Source organism: Nelumbo nucifera, chromosome 6 (assembly GCF_055504915.1).
Source record: "Nelumbo nucifera cultivar China Antique chromosome 6, China Antique-T2T, whole genome shotgun sequence".
In the NCBI taxonomy this organism is placed as follows: Eukaryota; Viridiplantae; Streptophyta; class Magnoliopsida; order Proteales; family Nelumbonaceae; genus Nelumbo; species Nelumbo nucifera.
In genome coordinates this window covers 33,172,690-33,196,243 of record NC_142654.1, presented here as the reverse complement: position 1 = coordinate 33,196,243, position 23,554 = coordinate 33,172,690, and the positions used below count along the sequence as shown (strand labels likewise).

The following is a 23,554-nucleotide window of genomic DNA, read 5'->3' as shown; positions in this document are numbered from 1 at the left end:
TTGCAATTGAAGGATACCCCTTAAAACACCCGGAGATCTACATTAGCTAGATACAGCAAAGTGAAGAACAGGGAACATACTCTTATGCTGTGTTTTCTTTCATAGAAATTAAGAGAGAAACAAAAATTTCACAAAAATCCTTAAGAATCTTCCCTCAAACTTTTGGTTGCTGTCTTATTTTCTATCAAACCAAACATAACCTAAAGTGAAGTATCTCACATGATAGAGGCTCTTTATAAGTATTTGGTGTATCATAGGGTCCATTTTTTAAAATGCCTCTAGGTGTCAATCCAATCAAGTTCAGGTATTGGGATCCGTGAGACAGAAGGTTTAGAAAAGAAGCTTGCCTCATGGCAGAGGAGGGACAATTGTGTCTACCTGTGTCCTGACATTAATTAAATGCAAAATAAATGTGCTGCATATGTTGAAGCACCTCCATACAAATTTGCAGTGGGAGGAAAGCGAAATCCCTGGACCAATTGATAAATTGGAAAGTAACGTGTACAAGGCACGAAGGTAGCCGGCATCAGTAATCTGAGAGAGAAAATCATCCCTAATAACAAACTGGCTTAGGAGATTCCCTTTAAAACCCAATAGTCATTAATCATCTCAAGAAAATGCTTGCTCTCCAAAGAAAATCCTTGCAAAGTATTTACTTTTTTTTCTCTCGGAAAGCTAAGAGAGATATACTTTTCCCTCTTATGTTAAATATGCATCCTTCTCCCTTATTTTAGATATGAGTTGATAAAAGTGGACTTACGGTGATAGTAAAAATCGATCAGAATGGTAAGGTGCCAGTGTTAGTAAACCCTTTCCCAAGTGCACAAGACCTTGAGCAATTCGCACCTAAACATGAAACCAAACCATATTAGTAACACCCCCCCTCCCAAAAAAAAAAAAAAACAAAACAAAAAAGGGGAGACACAAAAAGGAAGAGTACATGTGACTTACACAGAACAGAAGACTAGCTTCTTTGTAATAATAGCTTGAAAGATTACGAAGCATGCCTGCTATTCGAGCATTATTGGTACCAGCACCTATAAGACCCAAGGAAATGATGGCTGCCTGCATAACCCACAAGTAATTAGTTCTGGGATATGTTTTCTGTTTCTTGATGAATTCATTAGTTCTGGAATATGATAAAAGGTTGGATGCCAAACATGCTGCATTAAGCACATACCATTGCTACTTCTGAATCTGTATCGTGGCTGAGTCTACTTAATGTGTCCATAACATTGACCTGGCCAAGCACATTGAGTAAATAAATTGAAGGTAGTGAGTTAAAAGTTATCTATCTACAGGGAGAGAACTAAACTTTATAGTTAATAGGACTTAGACCATTAAGCTGAACGCTTTAAGAGTTCAGCTGACATGTATGTCTACAGTCCACACATTAATTACCTTAGGATTGGAAACACACAGAAGACCAAGAGCCAAAGGAACTGCCCGGCGGATGTTCTGTTCACCATATTGTAATAGATGTTCCAATGATCGAATAGCCATCTCAAGACCCAGTTCTTCAGCCATTGCTGCCATAGCAATTCCAAGCACAGCAGGGCCCTGGTGAGTCTCACCTTTCTCAAGGTGCTGTGCACAGTGCCCCAGAAGATTCTGGACCTGTACGAATACAGATTATCAACAACTTCATAAACTAAAAATGATCTACAAGTGAAACCAGGCAGGCAAAGATGGAAGACCTTGAGTACATTCCCTGTTCCAGCATAGGCACAAGATAGCAAGGTCATGTCACAATATTTTCTGATTTTTTCATTAAAAGTCTTGGAAACTTCAGTAGTGGCCTCCACACTTTCCTGCAAGGCACCAGAAACTCTAACTATTGTTAATGAAATTGCCACAACTGTAAAACATTCAAATTATGTGTCTTTCTGGTGAAACATCAGCAGCCAGAACACACTAAAAGGATACCAAACAATCAGCACAGATTCAGGGATTGGCCACTTGAAGACAATATGATAGTAGAGTCAGAACAAACTAAAAGTTTAAGAACTCAGTAGGATAAATAAGAACGCCAACGATAAAAGAAAAAAAAAGAGAGAGACCCAGGGTCTTGACTTCAGTTACCTGCTTCCCAAGGTATAGAAGGCCAAGGCTTACAGGCAGAAAACGAGCGAGTGGCTCACCCAGTTCTGAATCACTTCGGTCCATCAAGGCAAAGACAATGGCCTGTGCAACTTCTTCATTGCATGAACTGACATATATCAAGCCCAATGAGATTGCAGTAAATGCAATCACATCAAGTGGAGCTTTTGCATCTCCAAGAATTGGAGATAATTTAAATCGTAACTGTTAATACAAGGCAGTATAATACGTAATCAGAAAAAAGATAAATAATTAAATCCAATAACTAATTATACTAATATAGTGGCCAATTTTTCTATTTAAACAGTCTAGAAGGTAAATAAATATAGTATCACTGACCATCCAATTATTCTTGAATTGTCAAAATTTAGCAATGTAGATGTATTTTCATAGTCTGGGACATACTCTTCAATCAAATCTAATAAAGAACTGATCAAACAGTTACACAACCTCAGCTCAGGATCTTATGCACCATGCACTGCAAACATATTGCAACCCCCCTTCCCAACCAAAAATATGGAAGAAAATAGCAGTCAGAGGGTCAAAAGTTAAGGCCTTCACCTGCTCATTTTGGGTTCCTGCATATGCAAGCCCGAGGCCCATTATTGCACCAATACGAACACTGGAATCATCTTTACCTATATAATCACCCAGAAGTGCCAACGCCTGAAAATGGATGACATCAAAAAACAAAGCAATGATATGAATTATAAAATAAATATTAGCCTGCAAATATTTTAATCTATACATAAAATGTTTAACTTACAGGATCGCAGTCATTCTGAATACCACAGTTGACAATACCAACTCCTAATAATGCACCAGCAATGACATGGTTGTCATTGCTGTGGAAGTATTTGTCAATTTGTGCAAGTCCAGAATCAACATCCCATAACAGAATCATACCCTAAAAGAGAAAAAAAAAATTAAAACATGACCACAAGTTGGGAAAACTCCAAAACCAAATTCTAGTGCAGGAGTAATACCAGACTTGCAGCAGCACTAGTTTTCCCATGTTCCTTATTCTTGAATAACCAGCTTCCAGTAGAAGCACCACTTGAAGATTCTGAAGGAACAGTCATTAACTTATCCTGCAGGAAGGAAAAGATAAAACTATAAAACACATGGAGGTTAGAATTGATAAAAATAAACATTTCATAATCACACAGTTACCTGGCCAAAGCCGGCATTTACAAATGCATTGACAAAAGTAGCTGCCAAATTCTGCCTGGCTGAATCAACATTTGCACTAGCACTTGCCCGGCCATCAAGCAAGTGCACCTAAGAAAATCAGATCAGACTATAAATTCATATTAATACAAAAGGACTATATACATAGTAAGGCAGATTACATGCACAAGGCGTTTAAAGTGTTTCTGGTAAACATGGTACCAAGGATCAAAATATCGATACACCCAATACTCATCAGTGGGTATTGGTGTGTACAAATATGACTGATGCCATACTTTTTTTTAATATTTTAGCAGCTTTATAGGGATGTAATCTATCACTCCAAAGTTTTAGTTTTAAAAACCTGTGTATATCGGTGTATTTGATCCTTGCATGGTACATGAAATATAAATTTAAAATTCATTTCCCATTGGGGAAGTAAAAGCATCAAAAACATCACACTCGGAGATACTAACAACAGAGTAATAACTTAAAGGCATCAAGTTGAGAAAATGATGCTGCATAAAACACAACACAAACATACAAACAAGGGTCATGTGACTTTGAATGGAAAGGAATTAATATGCAATAAATTGTACTCAAGGGATAAATGAAGCCAAACAGTAAAATAGGTCCCAATCAAGGATTAAAGTATTGGGTATTGTATCGAACAATTCAGATGTAGGTACGCTTTGCAAGTGCATGGGTACAGATAAAAAATCAACTAAATATTAAATTCTCAAATGTAAATTAAAATATCAATTAATAATTTATAAAAATATATAATCTTAGCTTAAAGTATATAAAAGTTGTTAAAATTTCTAAGATACATATCATATGCAAATTAATGATTTTTAATTAATAAAATAGTTATTCCATTATTAATATTTTTATTTCTCTAATTTTTTGAAATAAAAAATCATTTTTCTGAAATAAATGTACATTATTAGATTTGATAGGTTCAATTTAATATTATATTCTTAAATATTTTGTAAACAATTTTTTATTTTTTTAAATAATAAATATGTTGTTATTATTGTAAATTAAAATATTAATTAATAATTTGTAAAAATATATAAAAAATTTAAGATGTATATCGTGTGCTAATTTATAAATTTTAAGTATTAAAACAAGTGTTCTATTATTAATATTTTATTTTTATAAATTTCTTGATATTAAAAATCATCTTTTGATACAAACATGGATTTGACAGATTATTTATTCCATTAGTTTATAAATTACTAGTTTTGAATATTATTCATTTGAATTTTTAGTTGGGATTTGTTAAACATAAACATGTGTTGTTTGTTTGAATTGCATGTTGACACCAAAACTAGTAAAATTATTTCCTTTACATTTATTATCACAAGATGTAATGTGGCTTAGCGGTTTAAGTTGCATTTAAGGTTTAGACACTTTGTGCTAGGTGACCTCAGTTTGAATCACACCATATTCATCTTTTTGATAGAGAGGCGCAGTGTATCAATGTGTATCAGTTGATACAATGTGATATAGGCCAACACGCACCCGTATCTATCCAATACATACAATTCACAGGATATGTTTCTATTAGTAGCATATCCCATGCCGCCATTGACTGATACTGATACGATATGTATCAGACATATCATAGCAATATATAAACCTTGGTTCCAATAATACATGCAGGTAATTACTGATTACTTTGTATATATCCTCAGGGGATTTTGGCTCCATGACTTCTATATCACGAGCAAGAGTTAGATAGCCTTCACTTAATTTAGTGTTATTGATGATATCCTGTAATGCCTCCCTGTCATCGTCATCTGCAACCATATCTTCATCAAGTAAAAATGCTACCCCCTGCATTAAAGAAATATAAATCAGCAAACAAGAGCCAAATATCTATGAATCAAGTAAGACAAATTAACCAATTGATAGTGACTCAGTTGGTAGGATCTCTGACTCGTCAGAGTAGAGACCTGGGATCAAATCCCACTGCCACCAGGGTTGGGGGTTAAGGGAGGGGGATGGGCTACCCCCGTTGTGTAGCCCCATAAAAAAAAAAAAAAAAAAAAAAAAAAGACAAATTGAAGACTTTCATGCAAAGTGAGCATCAAAAACTATAATACATGCATAGGATGGTCTCATTCAATAAAATTCACTTATTTGTGTTTTCTTCTCCATCATTTCCAAACCCTTCCTTACCAACTTGCATGTCCCTACATGACCTTTACTGTCTCTGGTATACATCCCAAACCATGAAAAAATCCACAAGCCCAATACCCTCCGCCAAAAACAAAAAGAAAGAAGAAGATAATTCAGAACTATGAAACTATGAAGACTAGTAGAAGATCAAAATGTAAGATTTAACATGGAAGGCACCATACCTATTGCACGCCCAATAAAAAGAAAATGAGACAACTTCCCATCATAATCAGCACAACCAAAAGCAATACTTGAAATACACTAGTAGAAAAAGAGAATTTTCCAATTTCTCATCTAGAGAATATTGTGGGAATATAATCTAAAATTCTAAATGCAATCAAATGGTTGTGTACGTTTGTATCAGGCAAGAAACCATATAATTCATGCTGGATTTGGTTATTCAAGGAATAATAACATTGATACTAACAATAATGACCTCCGGCACAATCAGATATCCCTTAATTGAGCAAATGATTACTGCACCACACTCAAAGCAATGCATATGAAAGGTAATTCTAGACAAATGATCTCAAAATGATGGAACTTACATGTCGAGCAAGAATATAACAGAACTGCTTCTTTTGAAGAAGATCATTGCAAGATGTAAAGATCTGTGTCACGTACTGTCAAGCATAAATTGGAAAGTATAAGAACCATAGGAGAAGAAATCTTTTGGGATGACCACACAAACAACTCTTTATTCATGTAAAAAAAAAATTGTATGAAAAAAATTTAAGGGATGTAGCAAGTCATCTACACTTCAAACACCCAAAAAAATCTAAAAGAAATTATTTGTATTTTACAATGAAGTGCAAACCTGCAAGTTGTCCAAGAAGAGTGCAATCCGAAGTGCACTTGGGTACTCTTCAAACTTGAGATAAATTGTGTAAGCTATATCCAGAACTAACATATCATCTGGTCCAGGGAGATAACTGCAAAATATTTGAATGTGGAATTATGATTTTCAATAGGAAAAAGAAAGCCTTCGAATGTATTGCCTCTAAAAAAAAAACATTCACAATGTAAATTTGTTTTTCTTTTTCCTATTTTCTTTTGATCTGCAACCAAGGAAAAAGAAAGCTTGGTTTCTAGGCTGATACTTCCAGACAAAAGAAGAGTACATTAAAATCATGTAACAGACCCAATCCCATTGATGAAACACCATTTTTGGGTGCCTAGGGTGGTTATCCTTTTTTGGACTGCCTTCTTTGTATTCTCTTATCCATATCTAATGAAACAATTATCACTTATGAAAAAATTAAATAAAAAATAGATTATTATGAGATTATTAGAACTTTCTGTACATGTAGTCCAATGTGTCATATTCCAGTTAACTAATATTTATCCACCTCTTTTTCCAAGTTTTGTATTTATTTTCCTACTTGCAACTATACCTCCAAGGCAAGAAAGCATCCATATTTTTCATCTAAAAGTTCTATACTAAAAAATGGACAAACAACCTAAATAAGTAAAATCATTTTAAATTAAAATGAAATAATTAAATGTATTTTGTTCATTACAATCTTAAAGCAATGACAATAGCTCTGGTTTTTATGTTACGTGTAAAGAAATAAATGAGCTAATTAGCATGCCAAAGGCAAGTTTGATATTAAACAAGCAACTCAAACTCACTGTCAACACTGCGAATCAATAAGATTTTGTGGGGGGGGGGGGGGGGGGGGGGGGAGGGGAGGGAGGGAGAGAGAGAGAGAGAGTATTGTCATTAATCCATTCCCCTGTTGACTTGATCCAGAACATTGCATTTAGGGAGAGAGAGAGAGAGAGAGAGTATTGTCAATAATTATTTCCCTACTACTTCACATGCTCTGGGACTAGAGGAAAAATGCTTTTGAAGCTAGAACATCCAGAACAAGAAAAATAACTTTAACAAGGTACTTACCTAGCCGAACTAGTAAGGTACAAGCATGTCCTTTTGAAATTTGTAGCATCAACATGTTCAACTAACAGATCAAGGTCTTCAACCTAGGTCAATTTAAAAATTATACATCCCTTTCCAAATGAACAATGAATGAGATTAAAAGAAATGAGACTTCAATACTACCTCCATTAGAAGATCTACAGCTTCAGGTTCAGCATTATGCTGCAACACAAAAGGAAGAAAGAAATAATAAGTCTTCTGAAAGAAAGGGATAAAACAATTAAACAATGACTGTAACTTCCAAAAGAACTGGACAAGCAACCCAGTTTAAGATAAACAATGAAGAAACAGAGATCTTCAGTTCTAAATTTCTCATAAGCAATATTCATCAACAATACCTTCATATGGAAAGTAACAATTTGTTCCACAAGCTCCATTATGTCATCTATTGTTGCCTCCTCAATCTGCTGTTGTGAAAGAAAAGCAAAGATATAAAATAATAAGAGAAATAATTACAGAAGGGTCTTAATAATTAGGAACATAAGACTGCAAATGAAATTCCCATATGTAACTTAGATAAAGATGTACATCCCATCACCACCTAATAGATACCAGAGACCCCCAATATGATTAAAAATTGCATAATTCAATGGCCATTAAGGATACAATATCACGTAGACACTGGTTCATAGAAAAATTAGTCCAAAAATTGAAGACATATAATTGGCACACGAATGCCAAAAGTAAAAGAAAAGTAGAATATATTTTAAACATTAAGTTTGTAAACTATCTCCTCTAAATTCCAAAAAACTTCTTTCAAACATCATAATCAAGATTGTCTACAGCATTTGAAAAGATCAATTGCCCAACCTGCCGCTTTGTATACTCCTGTGCAATTTCTCCAGCAAGATTCCTGATTAAAAACAAATGTATCATCAGTAGGGATTTTTAAGACATGGAAATGGAATGGTACATTGGCACCATTTATCAAAAAAAAATGGTACATTGGCACCAGAAGGATGCAAGCAGAATGAACTGAAATAATAAAAAGTTTTAAAAAAATGCCCATAAAGCATCATATGCTGCAAGTAAATTCCAGGCAAATAGCCCATTTTATGGCCAATGAAGATGTGCATTTCTTGCACAATATTGAATAAGGGTACAATCACCACCTAAAATTCAGGAAAATTATTTCCATTATTTGTCACAAGAACATTGCTAATATACACTCTTGATTCATGTTCAACATGGTTAATGTTAAATAATCGAAGTACGACCCAGTTACAACTGGATGTGGGCAAAGGTTTTTTTTTTTTTTTTTTTTTGGGGGGGGGGGGGTAATAAATATAAAAGAATTTTATCAAAACCAAAAAGATCAAATTAAAACTCCAGGTGATGAGAAATCACCCCAAGATAAGCCAGAAAAGGCAAAAACAGGAACCAAATGCCAACAGGACACCCTACACCCGCCCAAAACATCTATATAAAACCACCCCAAACATTTCAATGCAAGATGGAACAGAACAACCCATATGTCAATAAACCTCATGATTGCACGTCCAAATCGCAGATCAAGGGAAACCTGCCACACCCTTACAGCCAAACAAAATCTTTAAACCTCCTAACAATGCCCATAAACTCCAGCTCCACCACCAAACTGAGCAGGTGTTGTCATCCTTACCTCTTTCCAACTTAGCAAGTGTTTTCCTAGCAAATTTTCTTCCCAACAGGTCTCATTTGGTCAAGAATCCCATCCCTATCTCTCTCCTGCACCTCCGATACTTGTTCCTCCTTATCTGAGTCTTCCTTTTCAGGGTCTGACACAATCTGGTTGTATTTCACATAAATCAACCACCCCCATCACCGTAAGATATTGATCCTTCTGGTTTAAAACTTATCCATCTTCCCCTTATTGTGTCCTGCTTTAACTTTCACCCTCTTCCTCTTGTAAAGTTTCTTGAATTTATTACAAGGCCCTACCCCACATAATCCTTCTTTCAATCTAGAGAAAACCTTAGTCACATTAACCAACTGTCCTGAATTTGCACCTTTTGATTTTTTTTTTTGGATTTGAAGGTAATTTACTTTTAACTATATCCTCCTTCACCATTCCATCTTCACTTACTTCAGGGTTCAGGCCTTCTTCTATCCAAGTCTTTGTTCAATTTCCCATCAACAATTTCACTGAAACTTCCTGAAACAAAAGACTCCCCGCCCTCAACTACATACTTATTTTTTTCAGAATCCTTCTCCCCAACTGCGTCTTCTCTCTCTATGGGAAAAGCAGTCCTTATCAAAACATAAGCCAACCAAGTTAATTAAAGCAAAGACAACTCAATCAGTTCTGTAGATTACTTTCATGGGTTATTCATGTAAGCATTTCTTCCTTTTGTTCTTTTCCTCTTTTGGTGGAGGGGAAGGAAGAATGATGACTCAACAAATCATACATTTTCCATCAACACAGCCAATCAAGTGTGAAGGCAATAAATAAGGTCATGTTTGGATAAGCTTTTTCAAAGTACTTTTGTGCTTCGGCAGTAAAAAAAGAAATCCAAAGTTTGGTTAAGTGTGCTTTCGGAAGTAGATTCCCTGAAAGCAAAATTATATCTGCAACAGAAAGCACAAGTCATTCTAGGCTACTTTGGGCCAAATATGCCTTAACAAAATGCAATAAGGTGTAAACGTATGCAGCCTTACCATGTGTGATGTAAACACAATAAGATGCACACACGACAATATATATGCCATGTTTAATGCCTGTAAATATGACACATGGGAAAATATATGCCATGTGGCAAAATTTGTGACACATGGTGAAATATATGCCATATGGAAAAATGTCCCACATGACAAAATTTGTGACATGGCAAATATATGCCACATGGCAAAACTTGTGGCACAGAAAAATATATGCCACCTGGCAAAATGACATGGCAAAAGTTATGTCATATGACAAAAATTGTGACACATTACAACATATATGCCATATGACAAAAATAGAAGCCAATTTTGATGTCCATAAATGTGGCCAAATATACACCAAGTGGCATCCATATGGCACAAAAAATGGGTCATGTAACATTTTTATATTACAAATTTTAACAAATAACAAGATGACATGGGGAATTCATCATGTCACATGTGGTAAAGCAACATGTTGTAACCAAACATTTATTTATGCTTTTACTTTCAAAAGATTTTTCGAAAACAGTGTTTACCAAACTACAAAAACAAACAGTAAAAACATAAAACGTGCTTCATGCTTTTATACTCTGAAAGAACACAAAGGCAAAGGCTTATCCAAACACAACCCAAGTCTTTAAGCTTCACATAGTTTTTAAGGCGCCAAGGCGAGGCTAAGCGATAGGGGGCGCCTTGTTGCCTAGTCACCTAGGTGATGGATTTTTTTAAGTAAAACCATATATCCTAGGGTAAATCCCTAGGTTCCATAACCATCTTTCCTTAATAATTATCCACAATTTTCATAAGAGAAGTATAAATTTCATGTTTTAAGTTTAGAAACTCAACATTTTATGAGAAGAAAAGGAACAAAGAAAAGAAATTTCAAAAAATATAGGGGCTGAACCCCTACTTTTGTTATAGGAAGGAAGAAAAGAAAAGGTGGAAGAAGAAGATCTGTAAGAAGAAAATGTGTTGATTAGACAAAATTTTAAGTTCTTCCCTTGCTTATTGGTTCAGGTTCTAAAATCTTTGAGGATTCAATCAAGGATCAAAACTTCAATACGATATGCCCCGTATCAGGTGTATTGTATTGTATCTTTGGCGCCCCAATACACATGTTTACAGGTGTTTTCGGGAACCCATTTTTTAAAATAATATATATTTAAAAATGAAATTGAAACCCAAAGAAATAAAAAAATAGGGGGAGTATCGTTATTAGTACTGATGCACCTCTGCCGATACACAGAGGTTTATCGATAGTTCGATACTTTGAACCATGGGTTCAATACAGCAGTTAGCAATGTTTGTGTTGATTATAAAAAGAAATTATTAGCACATAAACACATAAAATGAGTATTCTAGTTTATAGTGCCTATTTTATAATTATAATATCCAAAAATTAAAATATAAAAGTATTTTATAACATAGTGCACAAAACTACTTGGCGACTGGGCGAGGTGAGGCGAGCCTCCAAGGGCGCCTTGTCGCCTAGGCGTCGCCTTGACAACTACGAAGCTTCATTATCACTTTAAATCAAGACTAAGGGCTTGTTCATTTGCTCTGACATCTGAAAGTGCAATAATTACATTAAGAGGTATATTGGTATTGGTGAGCTTTTCTTTCCTCTGAACTCTGAATCCAAAGAATGTTATTCTCATAGTTGTCAAGGCGTCTAGGCAATTTTGGGCGACATTGGGGCGCCTAGTCACTTAGGCGATAAAAATTTTATAATATAAAAATCTGACTTTTGGCTAGTTTCCTAGTTTTATATACCATTCAACATGTATGTTAATTGAAAAAATAGCAATTCTCTTTATTAAAAACATTAAATTTCCTCTAAAAATGTGGTAAATCATCACATCTAAAAGATAAAAATCTTTTACATATATTAATTTCATTATTTTCAAAAATAGTACTACTATAATAAGTATTTAATAGAAAAAATATATTAATTAGTAGCTAAAGATGGTTATCAACTTAATATTCAAGATGGAAAGTAAAATAAAAAAAAAAAACAAGGATGGAGTTTCTGTTTTTTTTTTTTATCAATAACACCATCTTCATTAAATTAAAAGAAAAGAGGGAATATGGATACAAGAGGGGAGATAAAATATCTTAGCTCCCCAAAAACAGAAAACAAAGGGAGTGCAAAGAGAAAAGATTAAAAGCTAGCCCAAAAAACAGACTCCCTATTCACTCCTTGCTTGGCCAACCTATCTGCAAATGAGTTGGCACTCCTCTTCACCCAGCTGTATTGAATCTCAATGTCCCTACCCAGCCATAAGAACTGTTTTTTTTCATTGTTAAAGTTCCACAAACCATTGTCCTTTGTCTCCAACCAACTAACCACCACCTTTGAATCACCTTCCAGGATCAAACGGTTGATATTTAATTCCTTTGCTCTTCGAATTCCTTCAAGCGCTGCAAGGATATCAGCCCTAAGAAAGTCATCTTCTCCAATAGGGCCAGAGAATAAAGCAATAACAATCCCTTCCTCATTCCTAAAGACTCCCCCAATCCCAGAGGGCCCTGGATTCCTTACACTGTTGCCATCAAAATTCAGCTTTATAAAGCCCGAGGGGGAAGAGGACCAAAACGGACAAAGTGTGTCCTCTTGCATCTAGCATTGGAAGCAATCTCTTTCCAGTTTCTTAGCAAGTCATCCACAGGAAATCTGAAAGCAACTCCAAAGATTTTAGCCAGTGGATAGCCCTTAAAAGGATTCGATCTAACAATTTTTCCAATGTTCTTTTCTTGTCGGAAAAAATGCGTGCGTTTCTTTCTTCCCACAATGACCAACATACCGCTGCCCTAATACACCTCAACATAGTCTTCCCTCGCTTCCTAGGCCAACTGAAAAAAGGAGAAAACAAACCTTGGACAGTCTCCGGAGGATACCAAGAACACCCAAAACGGGAGAAAACCCACTCCAAACAGTTTTAGCAGCCTTACAAGAGACCATGAGGTGGTAGCCAAATTCCCCATCAGCTTTACAAAGAGCACATCTATTAGGAAGTAGACAATAGTTGGGTCTCTTTCTCTGAAGTAAGTCTATAGTGTTGATTCTTTCCAGGAAAATTTCCCAACAAAAAAAACAACCCGAGGAGGAATAGGCCTGCTCCAAATTTCCTTAACCAGAAAAGACAACCCAAAGGGGATAAGAGGCTGAGTTAAGGTTTCAAAGAATGAAGCACAAGAAAAGGTACTAGAATTAGAAGGGGTCCAAAATCCGGTGTCTTCCTTAGCAGGGTTTAGGAAGACAATCTCAAGGGAGGCTAGCAAAGTTACCAAGCTATCCGTGTCTATATCCCTAATTGCCCTACGCAGGCCTAGGTTCCATCCAAAGCCAAAAGTGGAGGCTGAAGGGACCAAGAAAGAAGATATGGGTTCATTTTTCAAGTTTGATAGAGCATACAAGGAAGGAAACTGGTCCTTCAAAGGAGAATCCCCGACCCAAAGTTGTTCACAGAAATTAGACCATACCTGATCCAAGGGGAGAAAACTGGAAGCAGATTGTGAATGGATTTCCAAGGAGAAGCAGCTAAGGCCCTTGCCAAGATTCCAGGATCCCAGCCACTGTCTTCGAGCCCATGAATGCTAGACACAATCTTAGTCCACGATTTATCCCTTTCCAATGAAAACCTCCACAACCATTTCCCCAGTAGAGCCATATTCCTTTTCTTGAAATTACCAATCCCAAGACCTAGTTTTTTACACCTAGTGACCACCTCCCAACTCATCCTATGATCTCTCTTCTCCTCTCCAGGCTCCCACAAAAAGTTCCTTATTAATTTTTCCAAAAGATTGGAAACCTTTGAGGTGATCTTAAACACTGACAGATAGTAGACAGATAGGTTAGCTAGGGTAGACCTAATGAGAGTGATTCTCCCACCTAAAGAAAGATAATTTCTCTTTCAGGCCGCCAACCTCTCCACTACCGGAGCCCAAAAGCTAACACTCTTAGGATTATCTCCTAAAGGGAGGCCCAAGTATGTCAAGGGCTAGTCCGAAATTGCACAACCTAGCTCACCTGCAAATTCCCTTAGGTCCCTTCATTCGCATTTACTCCCGCCACACAACTCTTATCAAAGTTCACCTTGAGGATAGATATCTGCTCAAAGAGTTGTATTGTCAACTTTAGATTCTGGATCCAATTAAAGTTCCCTCCTTCACAGAATAGGATAGTATCATCTGCAAACTGTAGAAGTGTTAAGGGAACCTCCTCCCTTCCTACTCTCCACCCTCTTATCAAATTCCTCGAGTTTGCTCTATGGATCAATCTCCCAAGCACATCAACAATCAGGGTGAAAAGAAAAGGGGAAAGAGGATCTCCTTGTCTTAGACCTCTCAATGCAGGAAAGAAGTCAACCACAGTCCCGTTCGCCATGATAGAATAATGACAAGTCCTAACACAGCCCCAAATCCACTTACACCAGCTATCTCCAAAACCAGAACTCCTCAACACCTCCATCAAGAAAGACCAATCAACCAAGTCATAAGCCTTCTCCAAATCCAATTTGCAAACCACTCCCTTCTTTGACTTCCTAAAGCTCTCCAAGCTCTCATTTGCAATGAGAATTAGATCGATGATTTGTCTTCCCTCCACAAAAGCACCTTGGTTGGGTGCAATATTAGAGGGAAGCACCTTCTTTATCCTGAGAGACAGCACCTTTGCAATGATTCTGTACAAGCTAGTCACCAGACTGATAGGTCTAAAATCCTTTGGTTGTGATGCATCTTTCTTCTTTGGGACCAAAGCAATGAAAGTTGAGTTCAAGCCCGGATTTATTACACCCCTCCTGTGGAACTCCTCAAAAACTAATCTAAGATCATTCTCCAAAATATCCCAACAGTCCTGGTAGAAGGCCATTGTGAACCCATCTTGACCCGGAGATTTTGTCCTATCCATTGAGAATACTGCTTCCTTAAACTCCTCCATATCAAAACTTTTTTCTAACCACTCTCTTTTCTCTGCACTTAGAGTCGGCCAGTCCAATCCCTCCAACCACACTCCCATTCATAGGCCTTCTAAAAATAGATTTGAAGTGGTTTACTAGAGCCTCTGCAATTTCTGCCGGGTGGGACAACACTGCTCCATCAACTTCCAAATTAGAGATGAAATTCTTCTTTCTCCTCCCATTTGCCACTGAATGGATTTTTTCACCTGGATTTTTTCCTCCAACTATTTCCTCCTTAACCAAGATGTCCTCCATCTGCCTCCTCAAAACCCATCTCAACTTCCTTTCTTCCTCTCCAAAGGAACCACTCTCTTCCTTCAGATCCAAATCCTCAATTTGCTTCACCAAAACTTGTTTTCTCTCTTCTAATCTTCCAAACTCCAGTCTATTCCACTCCTTTAATTGTGATTTTAAGTATTGGAGTTTCTTGTGGAACCTCATTCCCTCCCAATCAACTACCAGATTAGCTTGCTCCCACCACTCTCTGATCTTCTCAATGAAACCCGGATGAGTCAACCACATGTTTTCAAACCTGAAAGGGGTAGGCCCAACTCCTCTTATTTCCTCCTTGACCAACACTATAGGCTAGTGGTCTGAAGAAAGTCTTGGGAGAGCCCTAGAAGTAATATTGCCCCAATGTTGAGAACGAAAATCTGTCCAACTTAGAGCAAATTGGCCTTGATTGAAGGTTGGACCAAGTGAAGTTATTATTTAGGAAATGAAGTTCTTTAAGTTCAAAAGAGTCCACAAATTGGTTGAACTTCCTCATACTTGTTGTCACTCTCTGTCTAGGGTTGTGGGTTTCCTCTATAAATCTCACTACATTAAAATCCCCACCCACACACCAAGGTCCATCCCAGAGGCCTCTAATGTCACTCAATTCTTCCCATAATTTCTCCCTCTGCCTATAGTCATTGGGGTCATACACATTTGTTAGTACCCATTCATACCCATCGTCCACCTGCCTGAACTTTAGGAAGGCAAAATGATCTCCAATTAGCTCCTCCACACCTGAGTAAATCTTCTTTCCACAGGGTCACAATCCCTCCTGAGGAACCCCACGAGGGAGTAGCCACCCACTACTCCACACACTCCTTGCCCATCTGCAATCAAAATCCATTCTTTTGGACTCCTGAAGCATTACCACATCCGGATTAAACTTCTTAATTACCTCTTTTAATTGTTGCTCTCTTCCTAATGCTGCCCAACCCCCTCACATTCCAACTTAGGATTCTCATTGAAAACTCTTAGCCTTAACCCTAACTCCTCCAAGATCTATTTAGACCCTTTTTCTTCTTCCCGTCCCCCTCAATCTCTTTTTAATCTCTCCAATTCACTCAGCTTTCTATTCTTCATCTTGCTGTCATCTTTTTTTTGAATGTAGGCTTTTAGATCATTCAGGTTCTTCAGCTTGCACCCCAACTTTTTCACGAACTTTGCAAATGACTCTACCCCACTAGTTTCCTCCTTTTCTAAAGTTTCACTCTCCTCACTCCTAGGAAACTTCTCGTTCCTTCTCGCATTACCTCCAACAACAGCCCTTTTTGTCCCCTCCATGCTCCCTCTCTGCATTTCCTTCCTCTCCACTTCACCCAAAAGGCTCTCTATGATTTCCCATATTTTTGTCTCTCTGCAAGTTTTCTCACCCACTTCCCCCCCTTGTAGACACACTGTGGCTTTCAAACCAAGGGCCTCCGACTCTTGGTTGGGAAGAGAATCTAGAACAAGGGACACAGAGCGCCCATCAATAGCCAAAACTGAATTGATAGAGTTGAGGGATTTACTTGAGGCAGATATGTGAGGAGAGAGCATAGGCGAAGGAGTGGTAGTCACTTCCTTTTTTGAGAAATTAGAGCACTCTATCTCCCCGAGTTGGGGGAAGAAAACCCCTATCGCTGTATCAACACAAAGACCCCTTTCTGTACCGAAGTATGTACCTCTCTATGAGGTACCCTTGTTCAGCTCTGAGAAGACCCGAGCTACCTCCTTTTCAGCCTCTTGCAAAGCGCTAGAACTCGGGAAGGGCTCAGCCAAATTTGGGTTAAGATCATTCACCCGCTCCTCCCCCTCCTCCTTTCCCTCCCCCACCGAATCCCCTATGAACAAAAAATCAAGGCTGAAAGAATCCCTGTTCTATTCTTCAGATAGAGCTTCGTCTGCCGCACTACCTAAACTCCCACAGGCTTCCGATCTTTCATCATAGTCAGAATCTGAGCCGTAGCTTATCCAACCTTGGTCAGCCTCTTCCTTCTGTTCTGTTCTAACTCTCAAATAGTGCGGGTTCGGGCAATCAGGAACGTGTTTTTGCGCGTCACCGGCCGGCCGTCAGACCCAACACAGAGGACGGCGTCCTTCCGCCTTGCTCGCCATCTGAGCCCCTCCACAGTCGAGAGGGTGAGACCTAGACAATGATAGATGAATGTTGCCATCTATCATCGCCCCATGCCTGCCCTGCCCCACGTGATGACTTAAGTTGTCACGTGGGCTTTTAAAAAAACCACCTGATGCCTACCCCGCCCCACGTGAAGGCTCACCCATTGACCCGTCCGGCCCAGCCTTCCTTAAAGCCAGTTCAGACAATGACTTTGAGCACACCCGAACCTTACCCCTTTTAGCCACATCAGCATAGGACAGGCCACCCTCTTTAAACAACCCAACTACAAAAAAATTTGAATTAGAAGCCTTAATAGGAAAGCTTCGAGACTTGGGGCACCCCTGCGACTGTTCCCCTTCCTCTGTAGTTCGCCCACACGCACCAGGCTTTCCTGCCAGCCCCTGAAGGCCACGTGTACACCAACCTGTAGACTCGTCAGCTCCTTCAACCTCAGTTTGTCTTCCCTAGAGCGAGGCTTCATCTTTTGAAGCTAACCAGACCTTGTACCAGGCATCTTCTGAGAGAACTTCAAAGGCGTGCAGCAAGTACTCCGGCCTGATCCCAGCAACCTTAAGTTCCACAGCTCTCAAGTTTCTTAAGTTAACCTCCAACAAAACTCCACCCAACGCTCTGACAATTTTCCTTAGTATTTGATCATTCCAAAGGTTGAAAGGAAGAACGAGAAGTTTGATCAAGAAGCTGCCGACTCTAGATTCAACTTCGTTACAAACTGGAGCCCAGTTCTGGACCTGAATCAAACTTCACTCTACAAGGAATGTACTGAAATTCAGTTTCTTATTGCCAATATCTAATAAAGCTTTCTTTTCAGCAAAAGGCAACAACACTACATCTTCATCTAAGCCCAACCTCTCTGCAACTACTTCTAAAACCTTCGTCCAATCTTCTATCACCCTATCTGCCACTAGGACCATCCTCTTCAACCAGCTCCCACTTCTTCCAAAGCTACTCGTCGGAGGACAGTCGAGCTAGACACCAAAACTTCAGGGTAATGCTTAAACCAGGGCACCTAATTACAAAGGGCAGAAGGATTACAATCCTTCAAGCCAGGGACTTCTTCCACTCTCCCTTCGACCTCTAGAAGAAAAGCCTGAAGATTAAAAGCGAAGGAAGCCCACCCTCTCCGCTTCTAGCCTTCCAGAATACACAACACTTGCCTTTTGTTATTACCAAAGAGTTTGGTAACCATTATAAACCACCTGTTTCCATTCCTCTTTAGCACAGTTTCGAACCTCTTACTCTCACAGGTCAACGAGTTTATCCAACCTTCTTCACGTAAAGAATTAACAGTTCCATCTACAAAACCTTTCAACCACACACATGCCTCCTCCGGTAGGAGAATCGTCACCCTGCTCCCTTCTCTGATTTTCAAGCGAACCTTCCCCTTTGTCCTTCCCTGCTCGAACAGGAAAGATTTGGCTTCAATGATCAACTCCAGTCTCCATTTCCCCGCCAGCTTGAACTTCCTCTCTTCTCCCATGGTTTCCCCAAGTTTCAAGGGATTTTAAAACATGAAACACACAAAGGATGGAATTTTTGTTTTATTTAATTAGAGAGAGAGAGAATAGAAAAAATAACTTTATTATTCTATTCTTTCTTTCCTCTTTCTTTTCTTTTCTTTCTTTCTTTCTTTTTCTCTTCTCAAAACCCTTTGATCTTTTAAATTTCAATAGTAAAACATTAAAACAAAGTATAATTGATATATATAGCATATAATAAAATGTATTAACACATACATTAATAAGATGCAGCAATATAAATGATATTATAAAAGGCACCCACCTTGTCATTTTTGTCGCCTAGGCAGGCGCCTAGTTGCTAAAAGTCAAGGCGTTTGGGCGAGGCGCCCAGCCAAGGGCGCCTAGTCGCCTAGGCGACGCCTTGACAACTATGGTTATTCTGAATTCTGAATTCTAAAAATTGTCAAATGTCCATTTTAACCCCATATATGAGAACTTTTGTTTGCTTTTTGGGGGTATCATTAGAAAACAAAAAGCTGTAAGATTCCACTTTAAGAGGTAAGAGATAAGAGGCAAAGAACACCCACTTTCCTCTTAAAGTTACAAGATTCCTCTCAAGAGATAAGAGTTAAGAGGAAACAAACAGGCCCTAAGTGCATACATCAAGGTTCAAACAAAATTTGAGGGAATAAATCTGTAAACACTCAAAAGTAAGAGCCATCTCCAATCTAGTTTGCTTTCTAATGCCATTCAGCTGTTCCAGAAATGTTATTCTCGGAAGAAAAAAGTTGTTTGAATAAATGAGTTCAATATGATGTGTCTGTTCTTGTATTTGAGAAGTAGCCCAGACCTGGCACCTCGCTACCAAGGGATAGAATCTTTTGGAAAACCCCCCCTTTTTCTACATGTTGGGCCATATGAATGGCAGAGGAACCGCTACATCTTTAATGATGAATATCAATAGAGAAAGTGTTGGATAAGGTAAGAGCAGTGTTTCACCATTGGAATTCATTCTGGAAGGCCCCAATGTAATCAAATTTATAGAGTTGGAACATGATCATTCTCAACCCGCCTCAAATAGTGAAACACAACATTAATAGCATACTGAAAACTGATAATTTTCAGCTATCCAAATTTTACTTCAAATCGCAAAAAGGGCCAGTTTCTGCATTTATCCAAGTTTGTGATTCAAGTCCTTCAAACTGGAATATAGAATAATAACATTATCTCAAGTCTAAGTGTCATTCTGTAATCTATGTACTTCACCCACACAATGTTTGCCAAGATAATGTTCACCCTAATCTTCCATTATAATTTAAAAATTAAAAAGACAGTAACAGCTATCTGGTAAATTCAAGTATATACAGTCAAATCGTTATGATCAATAGGCCCAATCTTCTACTTTTACAATATACAATAACCAAATGTAGGCCATGATCAGACTGATGGCTCACATACTAATGAATCAAACTCAATATAAAAAAATAGATGCAAGAAAGTTGAACTTACATTTTGGATCAGTGAAAGAAAGGAAGAATCAACTACAAGGTGCTATCTTCCTATACCTCTAGAGTTGTGTTATAGATTTACTTGTGGTTCTGAACACAGTCTAGAACAAAGATCTCTATACAATTGAAAATGAATGATTGAGGACCTTAAACTTGATGTGATTTCCATGAATATTTCTGCCAGGAAAGATTGAACAATCCAGTTTTCCTTTTTCATTTGAATAGCAAATTTGATTGATCAGTGGAAAATAAGTATCTATATAGAAATGTTAAAGCCACCCACGATGGCAATAAATAAAATTATGATTATGAGCCACAGTAAAGAACCCCTTAATTTTTTGTTTGAAAAAATTTTGTTTGGAAAATTTTTTGCTTTTTCTATCAGCAACACAAAATAAATTTTATTTATAGTGAGAGCAACAGAGTACAACAAGAAGTTGTGGAAAAGCAAACCCATTACATAATTAACCCCCCACTGAGATTACAAATGTGCTCAAAACATATGTTGTCTTTGAACCCCGGGCTTGGCAAGGCTGTCTGCCAAGCTATTAGCAGATCGTTTGACCCTTCTAACTTGGATAAGCATATCCTTTGCAAGCTATTTAAATTGCCAGAACACATTTCTCAACTGCCAAATCACTACTCTTTTCAATCATCCCACTACTATTTTCAAGTCACCTTCAATGATCGGCCTATCAACTCCCATTTCCTTGGCTTTCTCAATCCCTACCTAGAGCAGCTAGGAATTCTGCTCTAACTGAATCACCCTGCTCAATTGGACCTGAAAACCAAGGTTTTTAACCCGTCGTTGACCCAGATGGTCGAACCGTTCGAACCATCACCTAGTCAACTTTTTGGGTCCGGTTCTCATAAAACTCAGGTTTTGGTAAAAAACCATTCACAAGTCAGCAAACTGGACAACCCAAACGGTTGACCCATCGAACTGGCGACTCGGTAAGCGATCGACAGTTCAACTGTCAACCTATACTTTTTAGTTTTTAGTCCATTTTTTAGGTTTAAAAAATCGAAAAATTCCCCTTCTCTTTTTACATTTTTTCAGTTTTTCTCACATTTTTTTTGCATTTTTGGATATATATTTTCGTAAATATTAGACATTTTTATAAGTTTTAAGATATTATAGACATTTATTTAGTTATTTATAATTTTTTATCATTTTCTAGATATTTATACAATTTATATATACACACACATGCATATATATACACACATATATGTGTATATAATATATAATGTTTACTATTTTAATTATGACATCACCGGACTGAACCATTCGACCCACCTGGTCGAACTAGTGACTCATGACCCGTTGGGAAAACCGGGTCAACCTCTGGGTTGGTTTTAAAAACATTGCTGAAAGCAATGCACAAATAGCCCCATCCTCATCTCTAAGTACTCCAATACCTTGAGGGACCCGGGTTACCCATACTACTGCCATCAAAGTTCAGCTTCAGCCAACCTTCCCCTGGGGTTGACTACACCTCTAGGATTTTTTTGCTTCCTAGAGGAAGAGTCTACATATTCCCCCCAACTCCTGAAAAAGTCCTCCACCTTGAAGTCCATGAGTTTCAAGGTCTTAACCCAATGAACCACCTTAAAGGTAAGGGTCTCAATCACTGCCTCCTTACTTCTCTCCTCCCCAAATATTCTTGAATTTCTTTCTTCCTACACCATCCAGACCACTGTTGCTTTCGTGCATCTCCACAGGATCTTGCCCCTCCTTTTTCTTCTCCTCAACACAGTAGGGTTAAACAACCTATCCAAACTGGCAGAACGGAACCATCTGCAACCAAAAAGAGAACAGGAAAAAACCCCTAACACGATTAAGGGACCAAACTCGGGTATCTCTACCCTCCACATCAAAGAAAATAGAGCCCAAAATGTTAAACAAGTTGGATACATCAAGGATTTCTGATTCTCTAAGGTTTCTAATAAAACCCAAATTCCAATTCAGCCCAGAAGAAGAGGGATGATGTTGAAAGAAATCAATCGCAAGCCTATCTTTAAGGCTTAAGAAAGCAAAGAGGGAGGGGAAAGCATCTTTCAATGGAGTTACCCCAACCCAAACATCCTCCCAAAATCTTACCTTACTACTAGAAGCCAAGTCGTATTTTACAAAATTAAGAAAACAAGGGAGGATACTATGAATAGCTTTCCAAGGAGTAACCAAAGTAGCTTTGCACTGAAAACCAACATCCCATCCATTCCTTGATCGCAAATGAATACTAGCCACCACTTTATGACACAATCTCTTGCTTATAGAGGAAATTGCCAAAGCCACTAACTGAACAAGGCCTGATTTTTCAACAAGCAGGCCCACATTCCCAATCCCCAAACCTCCTTCCTTCCTTTCTACCACCAGTTCCCATCTTAACAAATGATCTTTCTTCCCCTCCCCCGGTTCCCAAAGAAAGCCCACCATTAACTTCTCAACTCTTTTAACCATTGCCCGGGGTCCAAAAGCTAGTCAATATAGAGCTACCACCTAAAGGCTACCCACAATTATCTTAGAGGCCACTCTCCACTGACACCCCAAGATCTCTACAACAACCCTAATCTCCTCTTTTTCCAAATTAATACCAGCCACCAAGCTCTTATTCCAATTTACACTCAAATTAGACACCTCAAACAAACTAAGCACCAGCTTCAAATTCTCAACCCCCTCCCTATACTATCCATCACATAAGATTAAGATGTCATCTGCACACTAGAGGTAAGTCACCACAACCCTATCTCTCCATAATGACCAACCTCTAAACAACTGCAAACAGATAGCTCTCTTGAAATCAGTTTACTAAGGACCTCAGCCACCAAAGTAAAGATAAAGGGATAGAGGGAATCACCTGGTCTTAAACCTCTAAATCCCTTCAAAAAAAAATCAACCACCAACACGTTGACAACTATTAAGAAATGGCTAGTTTCCAAACATCCTCTAATCCACTTGCACCAAACCTCCACAAATCCACAAATCCTCAACGATTTGTTAAGAAATTCCCAATCCAATAGGTCATAAACTTTCTCCAAATCCAATTTGATTCTCCCTTCCTCCTAGATCTTCTATGGGCCTCTACACAATCATTTGCAATTAAGATTTGGTCAATAAATATGCCTATCCCGAATAAAGGTGCACTGAGACTGGGATACTAATGAATGAAGCACCCTTTTGACATAAAGGGATAACAGTTTGGCTGTCACTTTGT

At 38.0% G+C, this 23,554-nt stretch overlaps 1 protein-coding gene across 2 annotated transcripts in view; it reads right to left on the bottom strand.

Annotated features, from left to right (window-relative positions):
• The window catches only part of LOC104606415 (26S proteasome non-ATPase regulatory subunit 2 homolog A-like), a 44,740-nt gene that overhangs the window by 1,907 nt on the left and 19,279 nt on the right, over positions 1 to 23,554 (bottom strand). Inside the window, exons 6-22 of one of the 2 annotated variants that reach the window (XM_010271588.3) lie at positions 8,207 to 8,249; positions 7,735 to 7,803; positions 7,520 to 7,558; positions 7,358 to 7,440; positions 6,275 to 6,389; positions 6,006 to 6,080; positions 4,954 to 5,112; positions 3,274 to 3,381; positions 3,087 to 3,191; positions 2,867 to 3,007; positions 2,662 to 2,766; positions 2,083 to 2,304; positions 1,698 to 1,811; positions 1,402 to 1,617; positions 1,181 to 1,240; positions 952 to 1,065; positions 761 to 846 (exon numbers count right to left, since the gene is read on the bottom strand). In XM_010271588.3, coding sequence (XP_010269890.1) covers positions 761 to 846; positions 952 to 1,065; positions 1,181 to 1,240; positions 1,402 to 1,617; positions 1,698 to 1,811; positions 2,083 to 2,304; positions 2,662 to 2,766; positions 2,867 to 3,007; positions 3,087 to 3,191; positions 3,274 to 3,381; positions 4,954 to 5,112; positions 6,006 to 6,080; positions 6,275 to 6,389; positions 7,358 to 7,440; positions 7,520 to 7,558; positions 7,735 to 7,803; positions 8,207 to 8,249 — 1,854 coding nt within the window. The remainder of the gene's footprint in view (positions 1 to 760; positions 847 to 951; positions 1,066 to 1,180; positions 1,241 to 1,401; positions 1,618 to 1,697; positions 1,812 to 2,082; positions 2,305 to 2,661; positions 2,767 to 2,866; positions 3,008 to 3,086; positions 3,192 to 3,273; positions 3,382 to 4,953; positions 5,113 to 6,005; positions 6,081 to 6,274; positions 6,390 to 7,357; positions 7,441 to 7,519; positions 7,559 to 7,734; positions 7,804 to 8,206; positions 8,250 to 23,554) is intronic. The other variant, XM_010271590.3, reaches the window with a different exon arrangement.